The 24,487-nt window shown below is 33.4% G+C and overlaps 1 protein-coding gene across 2 annotated transcripts; it reads right to left on the minus strand.

Annotated features, from left to right (window-relative positions):
- Positions 1–585: 585 nt before the first annotated feature.
- LOC111711741 (myosin-10) lies at positions 586–24,428 on the minus strand. Of its 2 annotated transcripts, XM_023486166.1 has the most exons (26): positions 24,336–24,428; positions 23,330–23,374; positions 22,730–22,823; positions 21,203–21,320; positions 20,608–20,701; positions 20,201–20,359; positions 19,391–19,642; positions 19,020–19,063; positions 17,238–17,448; positions 16,579–16,915; positions 14,896–15,002; positions 14,196–14,288; positions 13,604–13,929; positions 13,077–13,224; positions 12,677–12,766; positions 12,172–12,255; positions 10,552–10,614; positions 9,599–9,678; positions 8,550–8,622; positions 8,166–8,246; positions 5,958–6,062; positions 4,279–4,402; positions 3,065–3,216; positions 2,573–2,669; positions 2,197–2,261; positions 586–895 (listed from the first exon to the last, which is right to left on the minus strand). In XM_023486166.1, the coding sequence occupies exons 1-26, from the start codon at positions 24,411–24,413 to the stop codon at positions 803–805; spliced, it is 3,213 nt and encodes a 1,070-aa protein (XP_023341934.1). In that variant the 5' UTR covers positions 24,414–24,428; the 3' UTR covers positions 586–802. The 2 variants fall into 2 exon arrangements, with proteins under 2 accessions (XP_023341934.1, XP_023341935.1); XM_023486167.1 differs by lacking the exon at positions 5,958–6,062.
- Between the last annotated feature and the right edge of the window lie 59 nt (positions 24,429–24,487).

Below are 24,487 nucleotides of genomic sequence, written 5' to 3' on the forward strand. Positions count from 1 at the left end.
AGGTTCTTCTGGACTCTTTAACAAATTTCTTTTTAAAAACCTTTTTTGAACTTTCTGATTTATTTTGAGGTCATTTTTTCTGACTTTCAAGGGGTATGATTGATTGTAATACATCCGTCCTAAGATACTAAAGACCTACCCGTACGAGGTTTTTCAGTAGCTTCAAGCTGCTGTTGGTCCGATGTACTGTAGGTCGGTTGCCGATCTTTCTTAAGTTGATTGCACTCTTAGGTCGGATGCACAATATTAGTAGGTCGGATGCACAAAATTTCTCCAATCTTTTTAAATTGTATCCTAGAAAATAAAGGACTAGTGCAAGGTTTTGTCAAAAATGGCTACTTCTTTGAACTAGATTTGAGTTATTGATAGAAAATCCATTACGTCGGCTCAAATTATTCTTTGCATTTATTTTCTTAGTAAATTCAAGTTTATTAATTGTAATTTGACTAATTCTCCTTTTCGGAACGATTTTTATGCAACATAAATCTTCTATCGAGTTTTGAACTTTAACTCATTAAATATATAATAAAACAGAGAGTAAAAATGAAAATATCAAAGTAATTTATTTTACATGAAAAGAATAAGTTGTTATTATAAATGTATTTCACGTTTAATAATTTTATTTACGACTATTTACATCATTAATCAGTACAAGCTTACGTTTTTAATAAAAAATTAAATTTCAATATTTCAGTCAATCTTTAAAATGTGGTCCTCAATTTATCAACATGGTCAAGGCCTTTACCCGGCTCTCTACAGCTGTTATCTGTCATATAATAGAAAGAGGACAGCTTTAATTTGTCTAAATCTTCTTAGATCGTCTGGCACGCAGCTGTCGTTTGACAGTGCTGTGAGGGCTGTCTACACTCTCAGAATCCGTGGGAGGAGTGAAAACCTGGAATAAACAAGTTTGAAATTTTTGGAAATTTTGAAATTTTTGTCAAAAAATATATTTAAACTACCAAATAATAACATAAATTTGTACTTCAGTTGGGCCGTATTAATATTTTATGTTATGTAAGTAGTTCAAATTTAGAAAGGTATTAATACACGTCATCCAGAAGTAAATAATACTTTCACAGGTTTCATTCAGTTGACGACATTTCTCTCTATGAAAGGCATGTGCTATGCTACATTAACTACTGTTCTGTGAACTACCGATTTTATGAACACTTAATCATTTAAACTGGGCATAAGTTTTTTAATTAAACGTTGGTTTAAAGAGAATTATTGTGGTAAAAACATTGTGCTCATTTGAATTAAATTTTTTTATTTAAATACAGAAAATGAATACCTCAAATGAATAAAACGTGAAAGTTACGAAAAAACAACAAACTTGTTATTGGAACTTCTGGAAATAAAACGATGCCATTTGTTTAAACACTCAATAATTCATAGGATTAGTATTTCAAATTACAGTAGTCAAAATTTACGATCACTTAATGATTAAAATGTCGTCGTGTTCTTTCTGTCATTCGCTAGCTAGGTGTTTGTAGAGTCTAGACTATGTGGAAAGAAATATAGCATTTACTTTAAGAAAAATAAGAACCAATGGAAATTTATTGTAAAAATAATACACTTCGAAAAATGTATTGGCGCAGAATTTCTTCTGGAAAGTTATTGAGGCGTAAATCTTCCAATCTTGAAGTCATCTCTAGATTGTTTAACTGACTGACACATCTGCCGAACCCAATGTAATTTGCTTTTTATCAGGAATTTTTACATCTTCCTTTAACAGGCTTTCCCCCCCCCCCCAAATTTCAGTCTTCTCGGGTTTAACCTCGAAGGATTTATCAATGGTAAACTCGAGGGCGTCACCCAAGAGTTTTCATTGAACTCCGAGGGGTTTAAATGTCCATTTGTGCCTATTTTTCTGCGAGTAAATGACATACCTTTGTAAAAAGCTGGTTTTAAACATTGACCTGCTTAAATAAGTTATCAAGTTAGCAGAAATCAATGAAAGTTCCCAACTCTTTACAAAGAAATTTACAATCATATTTTGTTCTCTTTTAATGGTCGCATTCAGTGCAATACAATGAACTTCATACGAATTCAATTATCAACTTAAAAACAAACAAAAAAATTATAAAATGACTTGAGACTACAATCAACTCTTAATCTGTATTCCAATTTTAATTTAGTTAATGAGTTAGTAAATTTTAACTTTCAAACGATCAAATAGTTTTTTAAATTCACCTCATTAACTTGAGGGGTACCGGAGTAGAGACGTCGTCTTTTCCTGTTCATAGGGGTCAGGGTATCTAAATATTTATTATAAAAGGTTACAAGTTTAATAGTACTTTTCCTATCCATAGGGGTCAGGGTATCTACATATTTATTATACAAAGTTAGGCTAGGCTAGAGGACAACCCATCATTCAATGAAATAGGGTGGGCGCTCCTAGCCGCCGAAACGTATCCATGAACTGAACGAGCCGTGTCACCCTAGGGAGAAGACTTATACTAGGCGATCCGCCCAAAACAGCTCTATATTAAAATCATTGACATTTATACAGTTTCATTTTAATATAATTAAAAAAGTAAGAGGTAAGTATTTCAATATCTCGCCTTACCTGAAGTAGCTGGCGGTTTAAGTTCATTAACTGGAGACAGTTGTTTTTCCTTCAATGCACGCTTCTTAGATCCTGATCTATCTATTTCATAAACTTCCTAGAATATACATATTTTATCACCTATTCACACACTTGTTATAAGATTAAATTCTGTATAAAATACTATATCGCCTCACTCCCAGGGCACAGGTGGCTGATCATCGCGGATTTTTCATATTGGCGGATTTGCTATTCTATAAGCTGTTTAAAAAGTCTCAATTTATAGTGAACAAAATTAAGAAAGGTGAAAGCTGAAAGGTGGTAAAGGAAGCCTTTTATTTGATAGAGTTTGTTAATCCCAGAAATAATCCATTGTGCATTGCATTGCAACGTATCGTGATGCACTGCACTGCACTGCACTGCACTGCACTGCACTGCACTGCCACTGCCACTGCATCGTGATTTGTTTCATATCACCGTCTCGTGATGCATTGTATTGCATCATATACGAACCTGAAAACTAACATTCTTCCTGGTTTGTCTAACCCTAGGTTTCCTTCCAACTTTACTCCTGCTGGATTCAGGTTCGTTTTCTGTGTTTGAATCCTCGAAACTGGCGAGACTGGAGGTTCGAGTACTTCGGTTCCCTCGACCCCGTCCTCGACCTAGAAAAATCAACGAGGTTAAAGTGCTCGGGGGTGATTTCGAAAAATATTTAAATGGAGAATTTGTTTCCTATGTAACTATTAAAATCCACTACTCCTTTATCGTATGCAAGATTCCATTTTCACAGGAAGACAAACTATTACAGTCTTTTACAGAGCAATATTTCATCGTTAATGAACTGGTCTGAGAAAACTGAGTAAAGTTCAAGATACAAAACCTCCCCATACACTTGTACTCTGAAAGCGTACTGCATATTTGATGTTTGTACTTTATAAATATGCCATAATCTCTTAATATCAATTATCAGTAAACTATCCCTAGTGTACACTCAGGCTAATACACAGGGAAAGGTAGCTAAGATCCAGCCCCCTGAGAAAAGTTCATACTATTAAAAATATCTTATTTCTAAAACTTTACCCTATCCCTTAACCGCCAACCATTTTAGATTAAAGAAAAATTAACAGGTTTAGACAAAGCCATATATTTTCGTGAACATTATTTCTGTGTATAATTATGAAAAAGTTTATTCAATTAGAAAGTTAAAATTTCAAATGTAGCAGCATTGCAAGAACAAAATATAATTTTATTGGATATTTTTTTTAATTTAAAGTTTAAAAGTGAAAACGTGTGTTCTTGTTCAACAACTTCTTGCAATTTATTAAAGCGGTCCCAGGAGAACTCAACTACTTTACAGGGAAGTTAAGGGAATTTTATTAAACCAATGGTTCCCAAGAACAATTTTGCCTACACAAATCCAGAGCGCAGCAAGGGATGTTTTGTAGGCAAAATTGGTTGAGGGAACCCTTGGCTAAGTAAAATTTTTAATTTTCCGAAAAAGTAGTTGCACACAATTTCATCGTCTTTTAAGATGAAAATGCGGGAATTTTTTGACGAAAACCCCACAGAGCGGGCCGCAATTTTTTTTATTTGTCCCTAGGGGCATAAAGTAACTTAACGTCCCTCTGACGGGGGAATCATAGGTTGGTAATGTAGGTGAAGCGCGGTATAAATGTTGTTAAGTAGAGAATTCTAGAATTGGCGGCAATATAAGACCGAGATACCTGGTCGCTTGACGCATGGGGTTATTTCTAAGAGACTATAATCAGATTTGCTGTCGTCTGCTTCTAGGGTAGATGCATCAGTTCCAGTTAACAATAGTCCACTGCTTCTACAAGAGTTCCCAGTCTAAACAAGTCAAATTTGAGATTTGAGAAAATATATGTACGCAATTTTAAGTGACCCTTATTTCTGGAGAGACAATTCAGAAAGGTGCCATTCAAACATTTTTAAAAAAAAACTTTTAAATATTAGTCTGATCCAAGAATTGACCCTAGGGACAATATAGACCAACACGCAGCAGAAGATGTACATTTAAACTTAGAAACATTCTGAAATTATTAAAAATCATGAACACTAATCATAAGGGAGTCGATTTTTAAATTCTTTTTTCTAGATAGATGACAATTTGGGTATCTTAAGCTGAGCAATCATGGAATATTGCAAATTTGTTGGTAATTTGAAATTATAATAATTGGCTTGATTTAGTGTAACAATAAAACCGCTCTTTTTTCTGGAGTACTCTTGCAAAAATACACTTAAGTCTATTTTTGCCTAGAAATATGTTGTTTAAGTTTTAGCATATCTTTATGATTTTGAATTCAGTGTTTCAAGACGAATTTTTAAAAACCCATATCGACAAAAAAACAAATATTTTCGCTTGCACTAGCGAGTTCATAATTTGCAAAACTGTGTTGCTAAATGAAAATGAAAGTAATCATTGTTGATCCATTTTTTATAATAGAAATGAATGCCGGAAATAACCTTTTTTTTTCTAGTGAATTTTTTTAAAAACCGCGTTTACTCAAAATATTTTGAATTCTAAGAATTTTAGTTCTGGTACTATCTAACCCCAACCAAATTGAATAGGATGTTGATAGTTTTGAAAATTTCCTGTGACTGCCGATAACATTTACAGGAAATCAGGAAATCAGGAAATCTAACATGCTCCGTTTCAACAAATAAAATAGCTAACATTCTTTCCAGAATATACAGGGGATACCCGCGGATGAAACTATAAAAAAGGCTTTAAACTCTTCAAATATGACGATCCCAAGATTAAATGCAACGAGGTTATAGTATATAGAGTGATGGTGTACGCTAATCCTTTACTAATTGTACAGGCCATGTCCTTCGCTTCCAAAGGTCAATCTGTATATTACAGTACTCAGGGGTGATTTCTGAAAATATTTAAATGCATAATTTGCTGTCAATGTAACTATTAAAATCCACTACTCCTTTATCGTGTGGAGGATTAAATTTTCACAGGAAGACGTACTTTTACAATCTTTTACAGAGCAATATTTCATCGTTAATAAACTGAGTAAAATTCAAGATACAAGACCTCCCCATACACTTGTACTCCGAAAGCGTACTGCATATTTGTTCTTTGCACTGTATGAATAGGCCATACTCTCTTAAAAATATTTATTAGTAAACTATCCTAATTATACACTCAAGCTTATACACGTGGACAGGTAGCTAAGATCCAGCAACACTGATTAAATAAAATCTTCTTCCTTGAATGTGGCCTTCATATGGCGTATTAATGGTTTTGTCAACGAAAAAAGCAGGTATTTATAAATGTAATGAAATTTAAATTCCGAACAGTCGTCTCTGAAGTGTCATCCTTTTAGGTAACCCTGTAAGTAGCTGATAAAGTTATCAATCTATCTATCTATACCTGGTCTTGTAAATGTTTATTAGTCTCCCTGTATTCCTGTATTGTCAGCTCACTAGCTTTCTTCAGTCTTTTCAGCTCACGCTCATGCGATGCTTTACTTTCATCCTGTACAATATATTTAGTCAGTGTACAGTATATTTAGTCAGTGTACAGTATATGTAGTCAGTGTACAGTATATGTAGTCAGTGTACAGTATATTTAGTCAGTGTACAGTATATTTAGCCAGTGTACAGTATATTTAGTCAGTGTACAGTATATGTAGTCAGTGTACAGTATATTTAGTCAGTGTACAGTATATATAATCAGTATAATCAGTATATGTAGTCAGTGTAAAGTATATTCAGTTAGTGTACAGTATATGCAGTGAGTGTACAGTATATATAATCAGTGTACAGTATATATAATCAGTGTACAGTCTAAATAATCAGCGAACAGTATATGTAGTCAGTGTACAGTCTTCAGTGTAAAGTATTTGTAGTCAAAGTTCAGTACTCAATGTACTCAATTCAGTGTACACAATTCAGTGTACATAATTCGGTGTACAGTTTAAAGTGTACATTATACAGTGCTCAGAATTCAGTGTACAGTATTCAGAATCAGAGTACAGTTTACAGAATTCAAAGTACAGAAAACAGTATAAAGAATTCAGTGTACAGCATTCAGTGTACTATATTGAGTTAACAGTAATCAGTACACAGAATTTAGTGTATATAACTCTGTGCACACTCAGTGTACAGACTACAGATTAAAGAATTCAGAGCACAGACTACTTCAGTATTCAGAATTCAGTATACAGATAACAGTTAAAAAATTCAGTGAACAGAATTTTGTGTAAGGAATTCATTGTACAGAATTTTCTGTACGGAATTCATTGTACAGAATATAGTGTGCAGTATTCCGTGCAAAGTATACAGTGTGTAGAATTTATTGTACAGACTACACTTTAAGAATTCAGTGTACAGAATACAGAATTAAGTATACAGAATATAGTGTAGAGTCCTCAGTGTACAGTATTCAGTGAAAAGTATTCAGTGTACAGTATTCAGTGTACAGTATTCAGTGTGCAGAATACAGTGCTCAGAATTTAGTAACGAATATCAGTGTACAGAAAACGGTATAAAGAATTCAGTGTACAGTATTTAGTGTACAGCATTTAGTGTGCAAAATTCAGTGTACAGAGTACAGTTTAAAGAATTCAATGCGAAGAATTCAGTGTTTGAAATTCAGTGTACAGACTTCATTTTAAAGAATTTAGTGTACAGCCTACAGTTTAAAGAATTCAGAGTTTAAACTACAGTTTAAAGAATTTAGAGTACAGACTACGTTTAAACATTTCATACAAACTACGCTGTAAAGAATTCAGTGTACAGAATACAGTGTGTGCAGAAATAAGCATACAGAATATATTGTACAGTATTCAGTGAACAGTATAGTGTACAGCATTCAGTGCACTAAATTCAGTTAAAAGAATTCAGTTTAAAGAATTCAGTGTACAAAATTAAGTGTACAGAATTCTGTGTACAGACTACATTTAAAGAGATCAGGGAACAGAATACTGTTTAAAGAATTCAGTTTGCAGAATTCAATGTACAGTTCACAGTGTTCAGTATGCAGTGCTCAGAATTTAGTGTACAGAAAACAGTATAGAGAATTCAGTGTACAGAATTCAGTGTATAGCATTCATTGTACAGCATTTTTTAGTGTACTGAATTCAGTGTAAAGAATACAGTTTAAAGAATACAGTTTAAAGAATTCAGTGTACTGAATTCAGTGTACAAAATACAGTGTACAGAACTCAGTATACAGAATTAAGTATACAGAATATAGTGTACTGAATTCAGTGTACAGAATACAGTGTACATAATTCAGTATATAGAATAAAGGTAAAGAATTCAGTGTACAAAATTCCGAATACAGTATTCAGTGTACATATGAGTATACAGTTTGCAGATTTCAGTTAAATTGAGTGTACAGTATTCAGTGTACAGAATATAGTGTACAATATTTTGTGTACAGTATTTAGTATACAATATACAGTTAACAGATCATAGTGAACAGAATTTCAAAAGAAAAATTTATGTTTAATTGTCCAAATTGTGATCGAAAATGAAAGCTTGCTGTGATAAGCATAGAACAGTTAAATTTCCGTGTACACTGTACAGTTTTATTTTAGTAGACAAAAACTGCAAAAAAAGGTTTAAATAAAACCTGAAGCTTTTGAAGTTGTGACACCTCAGATCTAAGTTCTTGGTTTTCTTCTTCAATCTTGTGCAACCGATTTTTTAGTTCCTAATCACAATCACAATCACAATCACAATAATCACAATCACAATCACAATAATCACAATCACAATAAACATTAACATTAACATTAACATTAACATTAACATTAACATTAACATTAACATTAACATTAACATTAACATTAACATTAACATTAACATTAACATTATCATCATCATTATCATTATCATTATCATTAACATTTGTCAGTAGCGTACTAAACTTGTAAAATTCTTATCCTTGGAGATAAAATAAACCAAGAATTTAAAATAAGAGAAAATTAAGAAATATTGAAAACAACAATAATACCTTAAACTCTGCACTATTCTTGGTTGGAGTAGCTTTAGCCATTGCTTCCCCTAGTAACACAGTGTCTCCAGATCTTGAAATAATAAATACACGATTAGATTAGATCAGATTCGTTAGATTAGTTAGATTCAATAGATTAGTTAGATTAGTAGATAAGTTAGATTAGTTAGATTAGTTAGATTCGTTAGATTAGTTAGATTCGTTAGATTAGTAAGATTCGTTAGATTAATTAGTTTAGTTAGATTCGTTAGATTTTTTAGATTCGGTAGATTCGTTAGATTCGTTAGATTCGTTTGATTCGTTTGATTCGTTTGATTCGTTTGATTCGTTAGATTCGTTAGATTCGTTAGATTCGTTAGATTCGTTAGATTCGTTAGATTCGTTAGATTCGTTAGATCTGTAAGATTTGTAAGATTAGTTAGATTCGTTAAATTCGGTAGATTAGCTAGATTAGTTAGATTAATTAGTTAGATTTATTAGTTAGATTAGTAAGATTAGCAAGATTCGTTAGATTCGTTAGATTGGTTAGATTGGTTACATTGGTTAGATTGGTTAGATTGGCTAGATTGGCTAGATTGGCTAGATTAGTTAGATTGGTTAGATTCGACCAGACCAGACCAGACCATTTTGCAGAACTGAAGCAGGGAATCTCTAATATAGATATAGAAAATATCCATGAACAGGGTTACTCAAAAAGCAGGAGACGTCAGAAATAATTCTTAAAACATTAATGATTCCCTGTAGCTGTAAACTTGGTTCTTTATTTGCCAAATAATTTACCATTTAGCGTACCACTTATACCCTTTTAAAGGCAGAAAATCGAATCGAACATTCATCTTCTATAAATAAAAATGATAAATGTCCGATCATAACTCAGGAACCCCAAGTCCTATTTCCCTCAAATTCGGATTAGAAAACCGATAGAACCAGAAACGTCCTTAGCTTGGTTTACAAACTTAAAAATATAAAAGGAAAGTTAAGTTAAGCATGTTTTGTGTATTCATTTGTTCTTTGTGGGACACCCTGTGGCTAATTAAAAAAAAACTTACTTAGATTTAATGTTGGCCATCTCCTGCTGGAATGTCTTCATCTTTGTCTCGTAGTGCGCCATTAAACTTGTTTTCTCTTCCTAAAATTATCATTGTCATCAGTGTCATCATTGTCATCATTGTCATCATTGTCATCATTGTCACCATTGTCATCGTTGTCATCGTTGTCATCATTGTCATCGTTGTCATCGATGTCATCATTTTCATCATTTTCATCATTTTCATCATTGTCATCGTTATCATCATTTTCATCATTATCATCATTATCATCATTTTCATTGTCATCATTGTCATCATTGTCATCATTGTCATCATTGTCATCATTGTCATCATTGTCATCATTGTCATCATTGTCATCATTGTCATCATTGTCATCATTGTCATCATTGTCATCATTGTCATCATTGTCATCATTGTCATCATTGNTCATTTTCATCATTTTCATCATTTTCATCATTTTCATCATTTTCATCATTTTCATCATTTTCATTGTCATTGACGTCCTTGTCGTCCTTGTCATTGTCATTCATGGTCGTCGTTGTAGTATAAGTAATATGCGGAGCAGATTTATGCAGCATAGACAATTTATATTTTATTTTCAATTTAATAACATCATTATTTATTCCTCATTGTTACTCAGGAAAGGTGTATTTAAGGAACCATTGTCAATCAGGAAAGGTGTATTTAGGGAACCATTGCTAATCGAAAAGTAACTTGTTAAACGGTTAAATACTCAAAATTACGACGCCATTCTTGTGAATAGTTTTGAAAATTTGAGAAGTACCCTCGACCTCTCTTTTTTCAGTATGCCTAGTGTGCTCAACAAAAAAAACCTAATAAGTGGAGGAAAGGGGGGGCCGGGGGGCTACAAATATTGGACAATAAACTTTTCTCATAACAGATTCTGAACCAGGTTCTGTAATGCGTATGAAATAAAAATGAACTATTTTTACCTTAAGTCTGTTTATATCATACTCCTTGGCATCTTCAGCCTGCTTTAAAAACTCAACAGTTTCCTGCAAAACATTAAATCAAACATTGAAATAATTTTTAGGACAAATTTAGCTTAGTTAAAAATGTTTTTATAAATGATTTTTAAACTAAGCTTGGAACTATTAAAGATGGCGCTGAGCTACAACTGAAACTTTTGAACTTATTTATTAAATACATCTCTTATTCATAAATCCAGATCTCTCTTTGAAGATCAACGAGGCCAGAATTAATTAAGAGAAAAGTAATTGAACTAAAATAGGACAGAAAACGTAGGGTTGTCGATTGTGCATTCAGAAAAATCTGAATTTTTGAAGTAAGTTCTTTTAAAATCTAACCATACATAAACCATCTCCGGGATTACGTAAGGTGCAACAAAAAATGTGGACCCGATCAATTCAGCCGTTTTCACGTTTATCGGTTACAAACAAACACCCAAACAAACAAAGTATATGAATATTAGGCTTACAGGGCGCTTCGCGCACATTTTCTATTTCAATTGTGAACATTATCTTTTAGAACAATGTAAAAAAAATTGGCGCATTTTATGAAATAAGTGGATTTAAAAAAATTTCAAAAATCGAATTTTGGTGTAGGCAAATTTTTTCAAATTCGATCATACATAAACCATCTCTGGGATTATGTTAGGTCCCACAAAAAATGTGGGCCCAAATTGGTTCAGCCGTTTTTAAGTTTATTAGTTAAAAAACAAACAACCAAACAGAGTAAATTTATAGATATGAGTATTGAGTAAAATAAAAGTTATTAAATTGATTGAAAGGGCTAACGTTTAACTAATTTCTTCAATTTACGAACTCTGGTTGAACTATGCTCTATCTATACCTGGAGTAGTTTAATCTCTTCTCCTTTATGCTCTATCTATACCTGGAGTAGTTTAGTCTCAACTCTGCACTATGCTCTATCTATACCTGGAGTAGTTTAATCTCAACTCTACACTATGCTCTATCTATACCTGGAGTAGTTTAATCTCAACTCTGCACTATGCTCTATCTATACCTGGAGTAGTTTAATCTCAACTCTACACTATGCTCTATCTATACCTGGAGTAGTTTAATCTCAACTCTGCACTATGCTCTATCTATAACTGGAGTAGTTTAATCTCAACTCTTCACTAGGCTCTATCTATGCCTGGAGAAGTTTAATCTCAACTCTGCACTATGCTCTATCTATACCTGGAGTAGTTTAATCTCTTCTCCTTTATGCTCTATCTATACCTGGAGTAGTTTAATCTCAACTCTGCACTATGCTCTATCTATAACTGGAGTAGTTTAATCTCAACTCTTCACTATGCTCTATCTATACCTGGAGTAGTTTAGTATCAACTCTGCACTATGCTCTATCTATACCTGGAGTAGTTTAATCTCAACTCTGCACTACGCTCTATCTATAACTGGAGTAGTTTAATCTCAACTCTTCACTATGCTCTATCTATACCTGGAGTAGTTTAATCTCAACTCTGCACTATGCTCTATCTTTACCTGGAGTAGTTTAATCTCTTCTCCTTTATGCTCTATCTATACCTGGAGTAGTTTAATCTCATCTCCTTTATGCTCTATCTATACCTGGAGTACTTTAACCTCTTCTGCTTTATGTTTAATCTCTTCTCTTAGAAGTTCCAGAGCTCCATCCTCCCTCTTCCTAGATTCCTAGAATACAGGGTAAACACTAAACATAGGGAGTTCTAGGACTCCATCCTCCCTCTTCCTAGATTCCTAGAATACAGGGTAAACAGTAAACATGGGAGTTTTGGAAGTTGGTTTCTAGTGTTTGATCCTAATAATCTTATAAAGCTTTTGACTTTCAGTAGGCTCCACGAAATCTACTGAGTTTAACATAATTCAAATTCTATACTAGTTTTCTTTTAACGGATCGTGTCAATATTTTGACAGTCAAAAATTAACCAAAATGATGATATTATTATCCACCAAAAAGTATTAGAGAAGGATTTTAACCACCAAGTTTAGATTAAGGGATTGTTACCTTCAAGGTTTATATCAAGGGATTGTATCCTTCAAGGTTAATATAAAGGGATTGTATCCTTTAAGGTTCATATAAAGGGATTGTTACCTCCAAGGATTGTAGAATCTGAATCTCCTTCTCTAGATTGACCAGCTTAACCTGCAGCTGAGAACTCTTCTTCTTCTCTTCCACTAACTCCTGAACATTAAGGGTGCATCAGCAAAGTAACAAAACTTGCATGATGTTTTTTCTTGCGCCGGGCACCTCCTTTTTTAATTCTCTATGGTAGCCAGGTTCAGAGCTTTCACAAATTAAGGGTTAAAAATCCTTAACTTTTTTTTACAAATTTTTAAGGGTTAAAACGAAAATCCGCAATTTCACTTTCTTTCCCTTGAGCAAACAAAAATATTGTTCAACTGTTCTTTGGAGAAAAATTGGACAAGGTAAAAAATTTGTCTCACAATTGGATATAACTTTTTTAACCATCGGATTATTCTTCCTGACAAACCTGTGTCTCTACAGCTGAATGTTTAGTTGCTCTTTTTAATATTTTAATTTCATCTTGTCCATCCTTGAGTTGTCTTGTTAGGGTCTCCATCTTCTTATTCAACTCATCAATTCTCTTCTCTTCTCTACTCTTCTCATCCTTGGCAGTTCTAAACATTCAACAACAGGATCAGATTTTGCTAAACATTAGGTGGAAAAATATTATTTACTTGTAAACTGTGAAAGCAAAATCTGTAGAAAAATTTAAGTTTGGTATCATTATATATGATCTTCTTTCAAAAGAATTGCGTTACCGATACCATTCCCACTTTTATCAGATCAATAGTGTTTAAGAAATTGCTGTTTTCATGTCTGAGAAGTGTTTAATTCTGACAAATTATTTTTTTGTTTCTGAGGCAGAATTGCGCAAGTCACTTTCACAGAGAAACCACAATTGAAAATATACAATTTTTCAGCCAATTTCATTCTTTAGCAGACTAAGCTTTTGAGGGGTAAAAGAAAGGAGGGTTATCCCATCTTATGAATTACCTTGCTTCCTCCTTGAGCTTTCTTATTTCCTCCTCCTTCTCTTGAAGAAGTTGAACAGTAGTCTGGAACTCCTTCACCCTCTCCTCCAACCCTTCCCTCTCCTTCCTCATCTTCTCCCTCCAATCTCCCTCAGCTGTACTCTCCGCTAGTACAGATTCCAACTCTGCTAATCGTTCGCGCATTTTCTCGTCGTTCTTGCTTTCTCCCGCGCTTTTCTCTAGAGTCTTTAGTTCAGCTCTTAAGGTTTTGTTAGATACTCTCTGAGCTTCAAGCTCGTCGTTCAGAGCAGTTTCTGCTCTCTGACTTTCCTCCTCTAGCTTTTTTATCTAAAAAAGAAAACATTTATTGAGGGGTGTGCAGAACACTGTACTTTTGGAAAGAAATAAAATGAACAAATAGAGAAAGGAAAAAAAAACAAATGAAATCGAAGAGTAAAAAAAGCCTAAAAAGAAGAAAAAAAATATTTGAATTATCTTTTCTAAATATTCAATTGGGCTCTTTTCCAGTTTTTAAATAAGATTTTAATAAGAGATTTTCATTTCCCACAGATTTTTTAATGCAGAGCTAATTTTTTAAAATTCACTATTTTCACCTTTTTAAGAAGGTTTGATATCTCCTCCTTTCCTGAGCTCTCCTTGGCTTCCTTTTTCACTTCTAGTTTCTCAAGCTCAGATATTTTCAGTTCCTTAAAAGTAATGATTAAAATCAATATATATATTTTATACTAGCTGAAGTGCCCGGCATTGCCCGTGGAATTTTGAAAAGACTCTCTGAAATTTTTAAAAAAATTTTACAGTAAAAAAAATATTTTTTTTTTAAAAGCCTCTGTTACCCTAAGACCCTAAGGGTACCCATTGGTCCCGCCGTTTGGCCAGCTATAACCTACATATATATATATATATATATATATATATATATATATATATATATATATACATACACATTCAAATATATATATTTGGACAAAGAGCTTTATATTACAGATTTGCATAACAATAAATATTTTTGACTTGACTGTGTGTTTGCTAGTTTTCATACAACAAACGTCCAAACGGCTGAACCGATCGGACCCTATCTCATATGCTCTCTTACAAGGGCCACTTTTGGCCGATACAAATGAAAATTGATCGATTTCTTCAAATTTTAAATCTATCATACTGACAGAAAATGGCAACTTGAAAATCAAGATTTTAAAGCTAAAATTGTTACTTGAATATTTATACCATTTTCAACTACAATTTGAAAACAATTCTTTTCGGATTGACAGAGTTTTATTTCTATAATTTTTTTACCTTTTCCATAATTATATCTTCTAGTTCCCTGATATAAGAATCCTTAGTGGCCAGCTCTTTTTCCAGGCTTCCGGTTCTACCCTCTAGTTCAATTATACTGGTTGTACCTGAACAATAGTATCAATCAAATACCCCCCCGAACATATAAAGTATAAAAGTATAAAGACTCAGGGTTCCTCCCAGGTTTTTTGTGGCAGGTCAGGATAAAAGCAAACGTGGCAGAAATTACACACAGTTTTCTGCGGCGGCTAAAACAATTTTGTGGCCGATTTTAAGCTTGTTAATAATTTTTGTGGCAGATTATATGCATTAAGGATTTAAGTTTCTAAGCTTTAATTTCATGTGTGGCAATTTTTTTTGGTTTTAGATAGAAGTGTGTCAGGGTATAGCTTTCTATATAATTTCTTATGTGTTAACATTATTTGCTGGCAGACTTTATGTATCTGAATACTTTCAGTGAAAACTTGGGCCATTTGATGTGTTAACATTATTTTGTGCCATTTTTTTTAGCTAATTCATTATTTTTGTGGCAGATTTAATGAATTAAGTTTATGTATGTTAAAGCTCATTCATTATTTTTGTGGCAGATTTCATGAATTAAGATTACGTTTGTGGCAGATTTAAAGCTTGTTCATAATTTTTGTGGCAGATTTCATGCATAGAGATGATGTTTGTGGCCGATATAAAGCTCATTCATAATTTGTGTTGCAGTTTTCATGCATTAAGTTTGTGTTTGTGGCAGATTTAAAGCTCATTCATAATTTTTGTTCCAGATTTCATGCTTTAAGATTATGTTTGTGGCAGATTTAAAGCTAATTCATGATTTGTGTGGCAGATTTCATGAATTAAGATTATGTTTGTGGCAGACTTAAAGCTCATTCATAATTTTTGTGGCAGATTTCATGCATAAGGTTTATGTTTGTGGCAGATTTAAAGTTCATTCATAATTTCTGTGGCAGATTTTATGCATTACGATTATGTTTGTGACAGATTTAGAGCTCAATCATCATTTTCGTGGCAGATTTCATGCTTTAAGGTTATGTTTGTGGCAGATTTAGAGCTCATTCATAATTGTTGTGGCTCATTTCATGCTTTAAGTTTATGGTTGTGTTAAAGCACATTCATTATTTTTGAGGCAGATTTCATGAATTAAGATTGTTTGTGGCAGATTTAAAGCTCATTCATAATTTTTGTGGATGATTTCATGCACTAAGATTATGTTTGTGGCAGATTAAAAGCTCATTCATCATTTTGTGGCAATTTTTATGCATTATATTTTATGCGTTAATTGATATCTTTTCCCGAAAATTGGCAGATTAGTTCTCTAAATTGGCAATTTTTTTCCCTTAATTGGCAGATTTTTGCCCAAAACTTTCAAATTTGAAAGTGGCAGGTCAGTTGGGTCAGGTAAACTGACCCAAATTTGGTCTGGGAGGAACCCTGTATTAAGTATAAATCATAAATAATCATATTAAAAAAACCTTATCTCTTAATGATTATCATTTTTATTTGCAGAGAACCCATCATTCAATGAAATAGGGGTCGACGCTCCTGTATTAGTATTCGAAAAAAATTTGGGAGTAAATTCAGAAAGTTAAAATTCCAATAAAAAAGAAGGGAAGTGGTGGTCAATGGTCATTAAAGATTTTTTTTTTTGGCGAAACATTAATGTTAATTACTTACTCTGGTTCTCTATGTGTTCATTCAGTTTATCAGTCATAGCACCAATTCTTTCATCAAGTTCCTTTTTCTCCTCTTCTCTCTCCTTCTTCTCCTTCTCTAGATTTGTTTTTACAACTATAATCTCCTTTTCCAATCCATCCTTCTCTGTTTGTATTTTCTCCTTCTCCACTTTCAGATTATCTAATTCTGATCTTATTTCGGCAAGTTCAGATTCAAGTTCCAGACTCTTCTCAGAGCTCTCCTTTATGTTTTGTAACTCCGTCTTCAGGTTCTCTAGCACAGTGTTCTTCTCTTCTACTTGGGATATCAAGGCCTTCACTTCTTTCAGAGTTTTCTCCTGAAAATGTAAAAAAAAAAACCTATAACTGTTCATTCACAATTGATAGCTTTGGATCCAAATCCCTTGATCCGGATTTGAATTTTTGGGTTTCAAAACATAAATCTCAAATGTCAACTAATGATCTTTAAAGAACTTTTTTGACTAAATATTGCCTTTTTAAAGGACATGGCCGTAATAAAATTAAATTAAATGTATTCTTTAAGTTATAAGGTATTAAATTTGATATCTACATTCTTTTTAAACATTATCCCTCAAAAACGGACAGTTTTTTGTAAAGCAAAATGAATCAAAATTATGTGAAATAATATTTTATAAAAACCTTTTCCATGGTTTCCAACTGATTTTTCTCCTCCATATCTTCCAACTTCTTCTCCATTTCTTCCATCTCCTTCAACTCCTTCTCCATCTCCTCCATCCTTTCCTTCCTTCTCTTCTCCAGTTCCTCCTCCTTCTCCTGGATCTCCTTCAGGATTCTATTCTTCTCTTTCCTTTCATTGCAGAGTTGACTTTCAAGAACCATCATTTCATCCCTTGAGATTGAAAAGTAGAAAATAAATAAATTCTCACTTAAATATATTCTCACTTAAATATATTCTTAAATGACGAATTAGTTGTAAAAGATCCCTTAACTAAAAAGTTAAATGTCCGATTCACAAGGGGTACCTTTACAACAATAAGATAAATATTGTTGTTTTTAATCTTAAAGTGTTGAATTCTTTTAATTTTATTCCTAGTCTATGCTGCATAAATAATCATCAAGTGACAAGGATAGCTTCATCATTTGTGATCAGACGGAAGTTTAAAGGTACCGTTGAGAATGGAACATGCAACCTTTTCTTTTTTTAATTGAGGGCTTAAAAATTACATCGACAATTCTTTAAATTTCAGTGATTCGCTGGAAGTGATAAACTTGATTATGTTTATTAGGGTAATACCCCAGTTTGCGACAAAATATAGAAATATTGTCTCACTAATAACACTCAGGCTAATATTGTTCTCTATGTTGTCAGTTTGCGACAAAATATAGAAATATTGTCTCATTAATAACACTCAGGCTAATATTGTTCTCTATGTTGTCAGTTTGCGACAAAATATAGAAATATGGTCTCATTAATAACACTCAGGCTAATATTGTTCTCTATGTTGTCAGTTTTCACAGGATGTTTTTTTAAAACCTATGGGAAGTGGTCTACATAGCTCAAAAAAAAAAAATATTTTTTGAATTTATCATGTCATATTTCATTTTCTTCGTAATTGTCTAAAATGATTAAATCCATTGAAATTTTGACTGCGTTAGGTTAAAAAACCTCCAAAAAGTTTATCAATGCTAAATAAAGATTCACTAAATAAGAATGGAAAAACACTGATATTTATTATATAAATGAGTTAAAACTGCTGAGCAAGACAATGATAGAAAGGATAACAAAGCCAAGGTACTAATGCAAGGAAAGTTAATTGCGGTCGCATATACTCTGCGTACATATTGAAACCAGTTCTCTCTGGGCCGACTTTGTAAACAAGAATAGATGCATCAGTGTTCGTTTAGTATCCGAAAAGGTTAAAAGCATTTAATTTTGATAATTTAGAAAATTCACTTAGTAGTTTCCTATGACCAAAATCTTTCATAGATTATTTTTATGAAAACGGATTCCATGTCAGGCTGTGACATCCGTCTTGTGTTTACTTTTCCGCCCAATGCAAAGACAGTACACTGCAGAACAAAAAATGCGCACACCTCTGAAATAACTTTCCTTGAATTAGTACCTTGAACAAAGCACTGTTATGTATTATAATTGAAATTGATAATAGCACAAATTTTCTCTTGTTAACTTTAACTAAGACTATCAGTTTTACCCAACTTCATTCAGTAATAACCCAAAAACAATGGAATAGGAAGACGACATTATAAGAATACTTAAGTGTATTTGATGTTGAAACAAAGCAAATTTGACACTTATAAAATCACTAATGTCTTGAAATGGGTCTGTTTACTCAGCACCATTGCTGTGTCTCTTGTGCTCATTGTACTTTTCAAAGTTACAACCTGATTCCTAAAGGCGTCTTCCTATTCCAGAGTTTTATTGTTATCACTGTAGTTTACCTGGCGGATTTTAAACTCTTCTTTAACTCCTCTGTCTCCTGCTCCTAATTAAATAAAAAATAACTAGATGAAGAATTTAAGACTTCAGACATGATTTAAAGGAATGTACACGTAAATTAAAGTAACCTTTAATTTTAGGGATGAGAATATTTGAGTTAGTGGCAAGAACTCAGTTCCTTTAGGTAGATTTTTAATAAACCAGTCGATAACAGGAAATAACTTTTTAATAAAAAAAATCTTAAAATTCAAGCAATTTTTCAACGTATAACTGGATGAAATCTTATTCTCAAATCTAAAAAAATAAAACTGGATGAAATCTGTATAGATACAGGTATAACAAGATGCATAAAAAGAAATTTAAATAAAGTCACCTTCAAAATTAACTTCTCGGTCAGCTCGAAGTCTTCTGTTTCAAGAATAGATTTCTCCGAGTTCTCTGTCCTCAGCCGGGCACTGTTCTTCTCCAGGTCCTTTCGGAGCTGTTCCTGCTCCTTAAGCAACCCATCCCTCTCCACCTTAAACTCATTCTGCTCCTTGATCAGATCCTCCTGCTCGCTCTTCAGCAGGATGTTCTCCTCGGTCAAGGATTCAACCACGTTCCTCAGCTTGAAGAGTTCATCATCCTAAACAAAGAAATTCACATTAAAAAAATATCAACAAAAATCTAGAAAACTTGAATTAGTAATTTCCCTGAAAATCTAGAAAGCCCTTCGTGTGGGTCAAAATAGCTGAAACGACCAGAGGCCGAATTTAAAGAATTTGAGCCGCGGCTCAAATATGGTTGGTCCCACTTAAAATCGTATTCATTTTTTCAAGATTTAAGTCGGCGCTCAATTGAAACCGGTTTTTGGTGTATTTAAGACGCGGCTCAAATCCATTAAATTCGGACATAGGTCTAATTTATCTCACACGACCCCAAGAACGGTATTTTTGTCCAAGTGGAAATATTTTGCCTCGAAATATATATTTTTTGATCCGCCCTCAGGAGAGCAGGAAAATCTGCGAACTTTGTCTTGTTATTATTTAACAATGTAGGAAAAGCTAGCACAGTGCAGATATATCTTCACCAAAATGATTGACACGACGCGCCCTGTAAACCTAGTTATGTAATTAAAGTTTTAGACGCGTAACTTAAATTAAAAAAAAAAAAAATCTTATTAAATTGATCTTGATCTTTATACCTCTAGACTAGAATCGTCCACTGATCGAGCAGATCTAGCTTCGTCCAACTGCAGTTGAAGAGTCTCCAATTCGTCCTTGAGACGAATATTTTCGTCCTTTAAATCAGAAATCGTCTTTGCCAACTCAAGGTTAGACTTCTCGCTTTTCTTCAAATCGTTCTGAAAAGATGTTTTTTTGCGATAATTTAAACTTATAATACTCACTTAGTCTGACAAAATGGATTTAACTGACAACAATGGATTTGACTGTCAAATGTGACTTAACGGACAAAGCTGACAAAGAAAACTTAACTAAAGAGAATTAGTTTGACTGACAAAACCAACTTGACTGACTGAGATGACTGGACTGCCTAATTTAACTCGTACTTTCAGACCACTTACAGCATGACTGAAATGACTTAACTGACCTTGATTTCGTCTAGGTAAATGTTGACCTCCATCTCCTGACTACTACTGAGCTTCTCACTCTTCAGCTCAGCTAACTCTTCAATCAACTTTGTCCTGTTAATACAGACATTAATTGGAGAGGTCGCTGAACAAACACTGCCGATTCAAATCATGAATCATCGATTCAAATCTTCATGAATCTTAAACTTTGGATCGGTAATTCTGGATTTAAACCGGCGGCGGTATGAAGTTCAGCTACCTAGCTCAAATTCATTAACTTCAATCCCCTCCATCCCCCTGGCCCCGTATACTTTAGGACTACGAACGTTTAACATACAACAAAGCCAGAGAATAGTCTTAAAACTTTAAATCGTTAAAAATAACGAAATTAAATTTAATCAGTTTGAATCATAATTGATCCCGATATCCACACTGGTAACTATTGAATTTATGCAGAATCTGCTTGATCTCTTGATACTAGATATCAGCGCACTTACCGAATAAAAATTAAATTACTACAAGATCGAGATCAACCATTGATCCCGATCCCGATATCCTCAATACAAGAGTTGCAAGCTCAGGTCTGCCTGCTGAGCGCTAAGTATAAAACTATACCTTGAGACAAGAAGCTGTTGCTTTTCCTCCTGCAAGATAACCAATTTTCCTCCCTCACTTTCAGACTTCAGTTTCTCAAGACAATCTTGTGTGCTCTTTAGTTCACTTTGAACATCATCTAAACAAAGGATATATCTATAAAATAAAACAAGACATTCGTATATATATATATATGTTGCCTATAGCCGGTCAAACGGCAGGACCGAATGGGCTAAATTTTTTTGTGGAAACTCATGGGTGGCCGTGTTGTAGGCTAAAAAAATCGAAATCATTTTTTTTCCACGGGCAACGCCGGGCCCTTCAGCTAGTTGGATATATATTTAAAAAACATTATTTTCAAAGATTTGTGGAGGGTTGGAAAAGGACTTTACTTTACCCAAAAAAATATTATTTTACCCAATTTAGCGATAAAAAACTCTGAACTTTAAAACCATTCCAAACATGAGAGAAAATTTTTCTTTTTAAAAGGGGGGAAGGGGAATGATGTTTTAAGAAAATGTACACCCCATGGGCTTCTTTGCAACTAGGCACAAGTTCAGAAAACCCCATATTTTTGTGTAATTTTATTATATTCAAAGGAAACGGATGGAGAGCAACATTTTAACCCTCTGGTTCGTTCCGGGTCCTCAAAATTATCTAATGTAATATCAACCAAATCTTCCTAATCATTAAAGGTTAAATCAAGTTTAAATAATCGTCAGAGAAAAAATTAAATTAAAAATTTGAAAATTTGTTTTTGGTTAAAGGGGCTAAAAGTGACTGCGTAACTTTAAGTGACATTCTAAGCAAAGATGGCAATGTCCGATTCACAACGGTCCCTTAAAAGCTTTGCAAGATCAAGTATGAATTAGAGATAAATGTTCATGATATTAAAAACTTATTATTTTTAATTGACCTGCGCATTTCTATACTAAAGAAACAAACATATGAATTATATGAACTATCAGAACGGAACACTTTTAAACATAGAAAATCGACGCTTTCTTTTACATTATTGACCAGAGAATAGTTTCAAGGGCATCATTGTGTCTGTGATTAGGGTATTGGCATCCTGGTGGGTTACTTTAAACACTTTTAGAACTGTAATTTGTTAAATAAGATGCGGATCCGAGATACGGATCCAGGATTCGGATCCAAGATACGGATCCAGAATTCGGATCCAAGATACGGATCCAGAATTCGGATCCAAGATACGGATCCAGGATTCGGATCCAAGATGCGGATCCAGGATACGGATCCAGGATTCGGATCCAGGATTCGGATCCAAGATACGGATCCAAGATACGGATCCAAGATACGGATCCAGGATACGGATCCAAGATACGGATCCAGGATTCGGATCAAAGATATGGATCCAGGATTCGGATCAAAGATACGGATCCAGGATTCGGATCCAAGATATGGATCCAGGATTCGGATCCAAGATACGGATATACGGATCCACGGATCCAGGATTTGGATCAAAGATACGGATCCAGGATTGGGACAAAAAAAATGGATTCCAAGTACTAGGGATAATATTCTTACCAAGGAACTTCTGAGCGGTGTTGTACTTCTCCTTGATGAGGTTCAGCTCCTTTTCCAACCCCATCCTAACCTCCTCATTAGCCTCAAGCTTTTCCTAAAAAAAATATTCCAGCAAATCTAATCTTAAAAGATGTTGCAATTTTTAACTGAAAAAACAAAGCGAATCAAAGGTCCTGAATTAAAAACGCTATAAAATCTTTGAATTAATAATGATGAAGGCGGACAAATTTTAAGATAAACAAATGCAAATTATCTAAGGTTACATTGAAAAAAAACCCGCGAAATTTGGATCCAGTTTTTATATACATATCTATATATAATATACAATACATAGAATATGGATAAATAATTATATCATTATCTAAATTTATAATTTACTTGTTTCCAATAAACATAAAAAACGTCTGAACCGATCGGGCCCAAATTTTGCGAGACAACTCACACGACCACAGAGAACTGGGAAGAGTTAAGGCTGGTTGAAATTTAAAAAATGTCGAAGCCGCGAATTTTTTTATTGAAAACGATGAAAAAATGGCGACATTAAATTGAGAATAGAAAAGGGGAAACAAAGCACCTGGTTTCAGACTAAATTAAACTTACTTTCTGTTCGTAAACTTGTTCTTCAAGCTCCTCCATTTTTGTGTCCTTCAGAACAAAATTTCAGTTCATTTGCTTAACCAAAGGAGAGGACAGAAAGATGACTGAAATCACTGAAGTATTTTGTGTACAATATATGCGACAACTAACAACGATCATTTTGAAAACGATCGTTTTTGAAAAGGATGAAACTAAGTTATGATAGTTTTTAAGAAGAATAAACGAATCAATCGTTTTCAAAACGATCATTCCGGAAAACGACAGTTTAAACAAGAATAGTTTTCAAAATTGGAATAACAATCGTTTTAGAATGAAAACGATGATTTTGAAAACAATTGTTTTGGAATGAAAACGATAGTTATGAAAACGATCTTTTTGGAATGAAAACGACAAATAAAGCATATTTCATTGAACAATAAAAATCTTAATCGACAAACCACGGTTCGAACGAGAAAATGTGCTTAAATAAAGTTTAAACAAAACGATAGTTTTTAATTCAAAATATGGTTTTTTTCCCTCTCGTTTTTGTATTTGAAAGCTTAAAATTAACACTCAGCCTTTTTCTAAAAACGATTGTTAGTAAGTTTTGAAAATTACAAAACGAAAGTAATAACTATCGTTTTTCCGATTTTTTTTTTGAAAACGATGCCCAGCCATTTTCACAACCATAAATCTAATCACTTTGATCATCCCTCTCTAATGGGTATATTAACGATGCACATCCCTTTTAACAACCATAAATCTAATCACTTTGATCATCCCTCTCTAACGGGTATATTAATAATGAACTCTCTAACGGGTATATTAATAATGAACTCTCTAACGGGTATATTAATAATGAACTCTCTAACGGGTATATTAATAATGAACTCTCTAACGGGTATATTAATAATGAACTCTCTAACGGGTATATTAATGATGAACTTTCTAACGGGTATATTAATGATGAACTCTCTAACGGGAATATTAATGATGAACTCTCTAACGGGTATATTAATGAACTGAATTCCTTGTCGTCAAGTTGGTTGTTTATCTCCCGGAGTAGGACGTGTGACTCCTCCAGCTGGGTCTCCAGGTCCTCAACCATTAGGCCCTGCTGAGTCACCTACACGGAGATTAGACATTAAATAAATATGAATCCAATGAACGTCAAAAAGCAGG

This window comes from Eurytemora carolleeae, unplaced genomic scaffold (assembly GCF_000591075.1).
Source record: "Eurytemora carolleeae unplaced genomic scaffold, Eaff_2.0 scaffold1072, whole genome shotgun sequence".
NCBI lineage: Eukaryota > Metazoa > Arthropoda > Copepoda > Calanoida > Temoridae > Eurytemora > Eurytemora carolleeae.

Bases quoted from the DNA above. Each gene is read 5' to 3' on its own strand.
- LOC111711741 (XM_023486166.1), bottom strand. From the start codon at position 24,413: ATGGTTGAGGACCTGGAGACCCAGCTGGAGGAGTCACACGTCCTACTC. The intron at 9,679-10,551 runs GTAAAAATAGTT...TGATAATTTTAG, and splicing joins ATGATATAAACAGACTTAAG to GAAGAGAAAACAAGTTTAAT. The intron at 2,262-2,572 runs GTAAGGCGAGAT...ATAAATATTTAG, and splicing joins TAAACCGCCAGCTACTTCAG to ATACCCTGACCCCTATGAAC.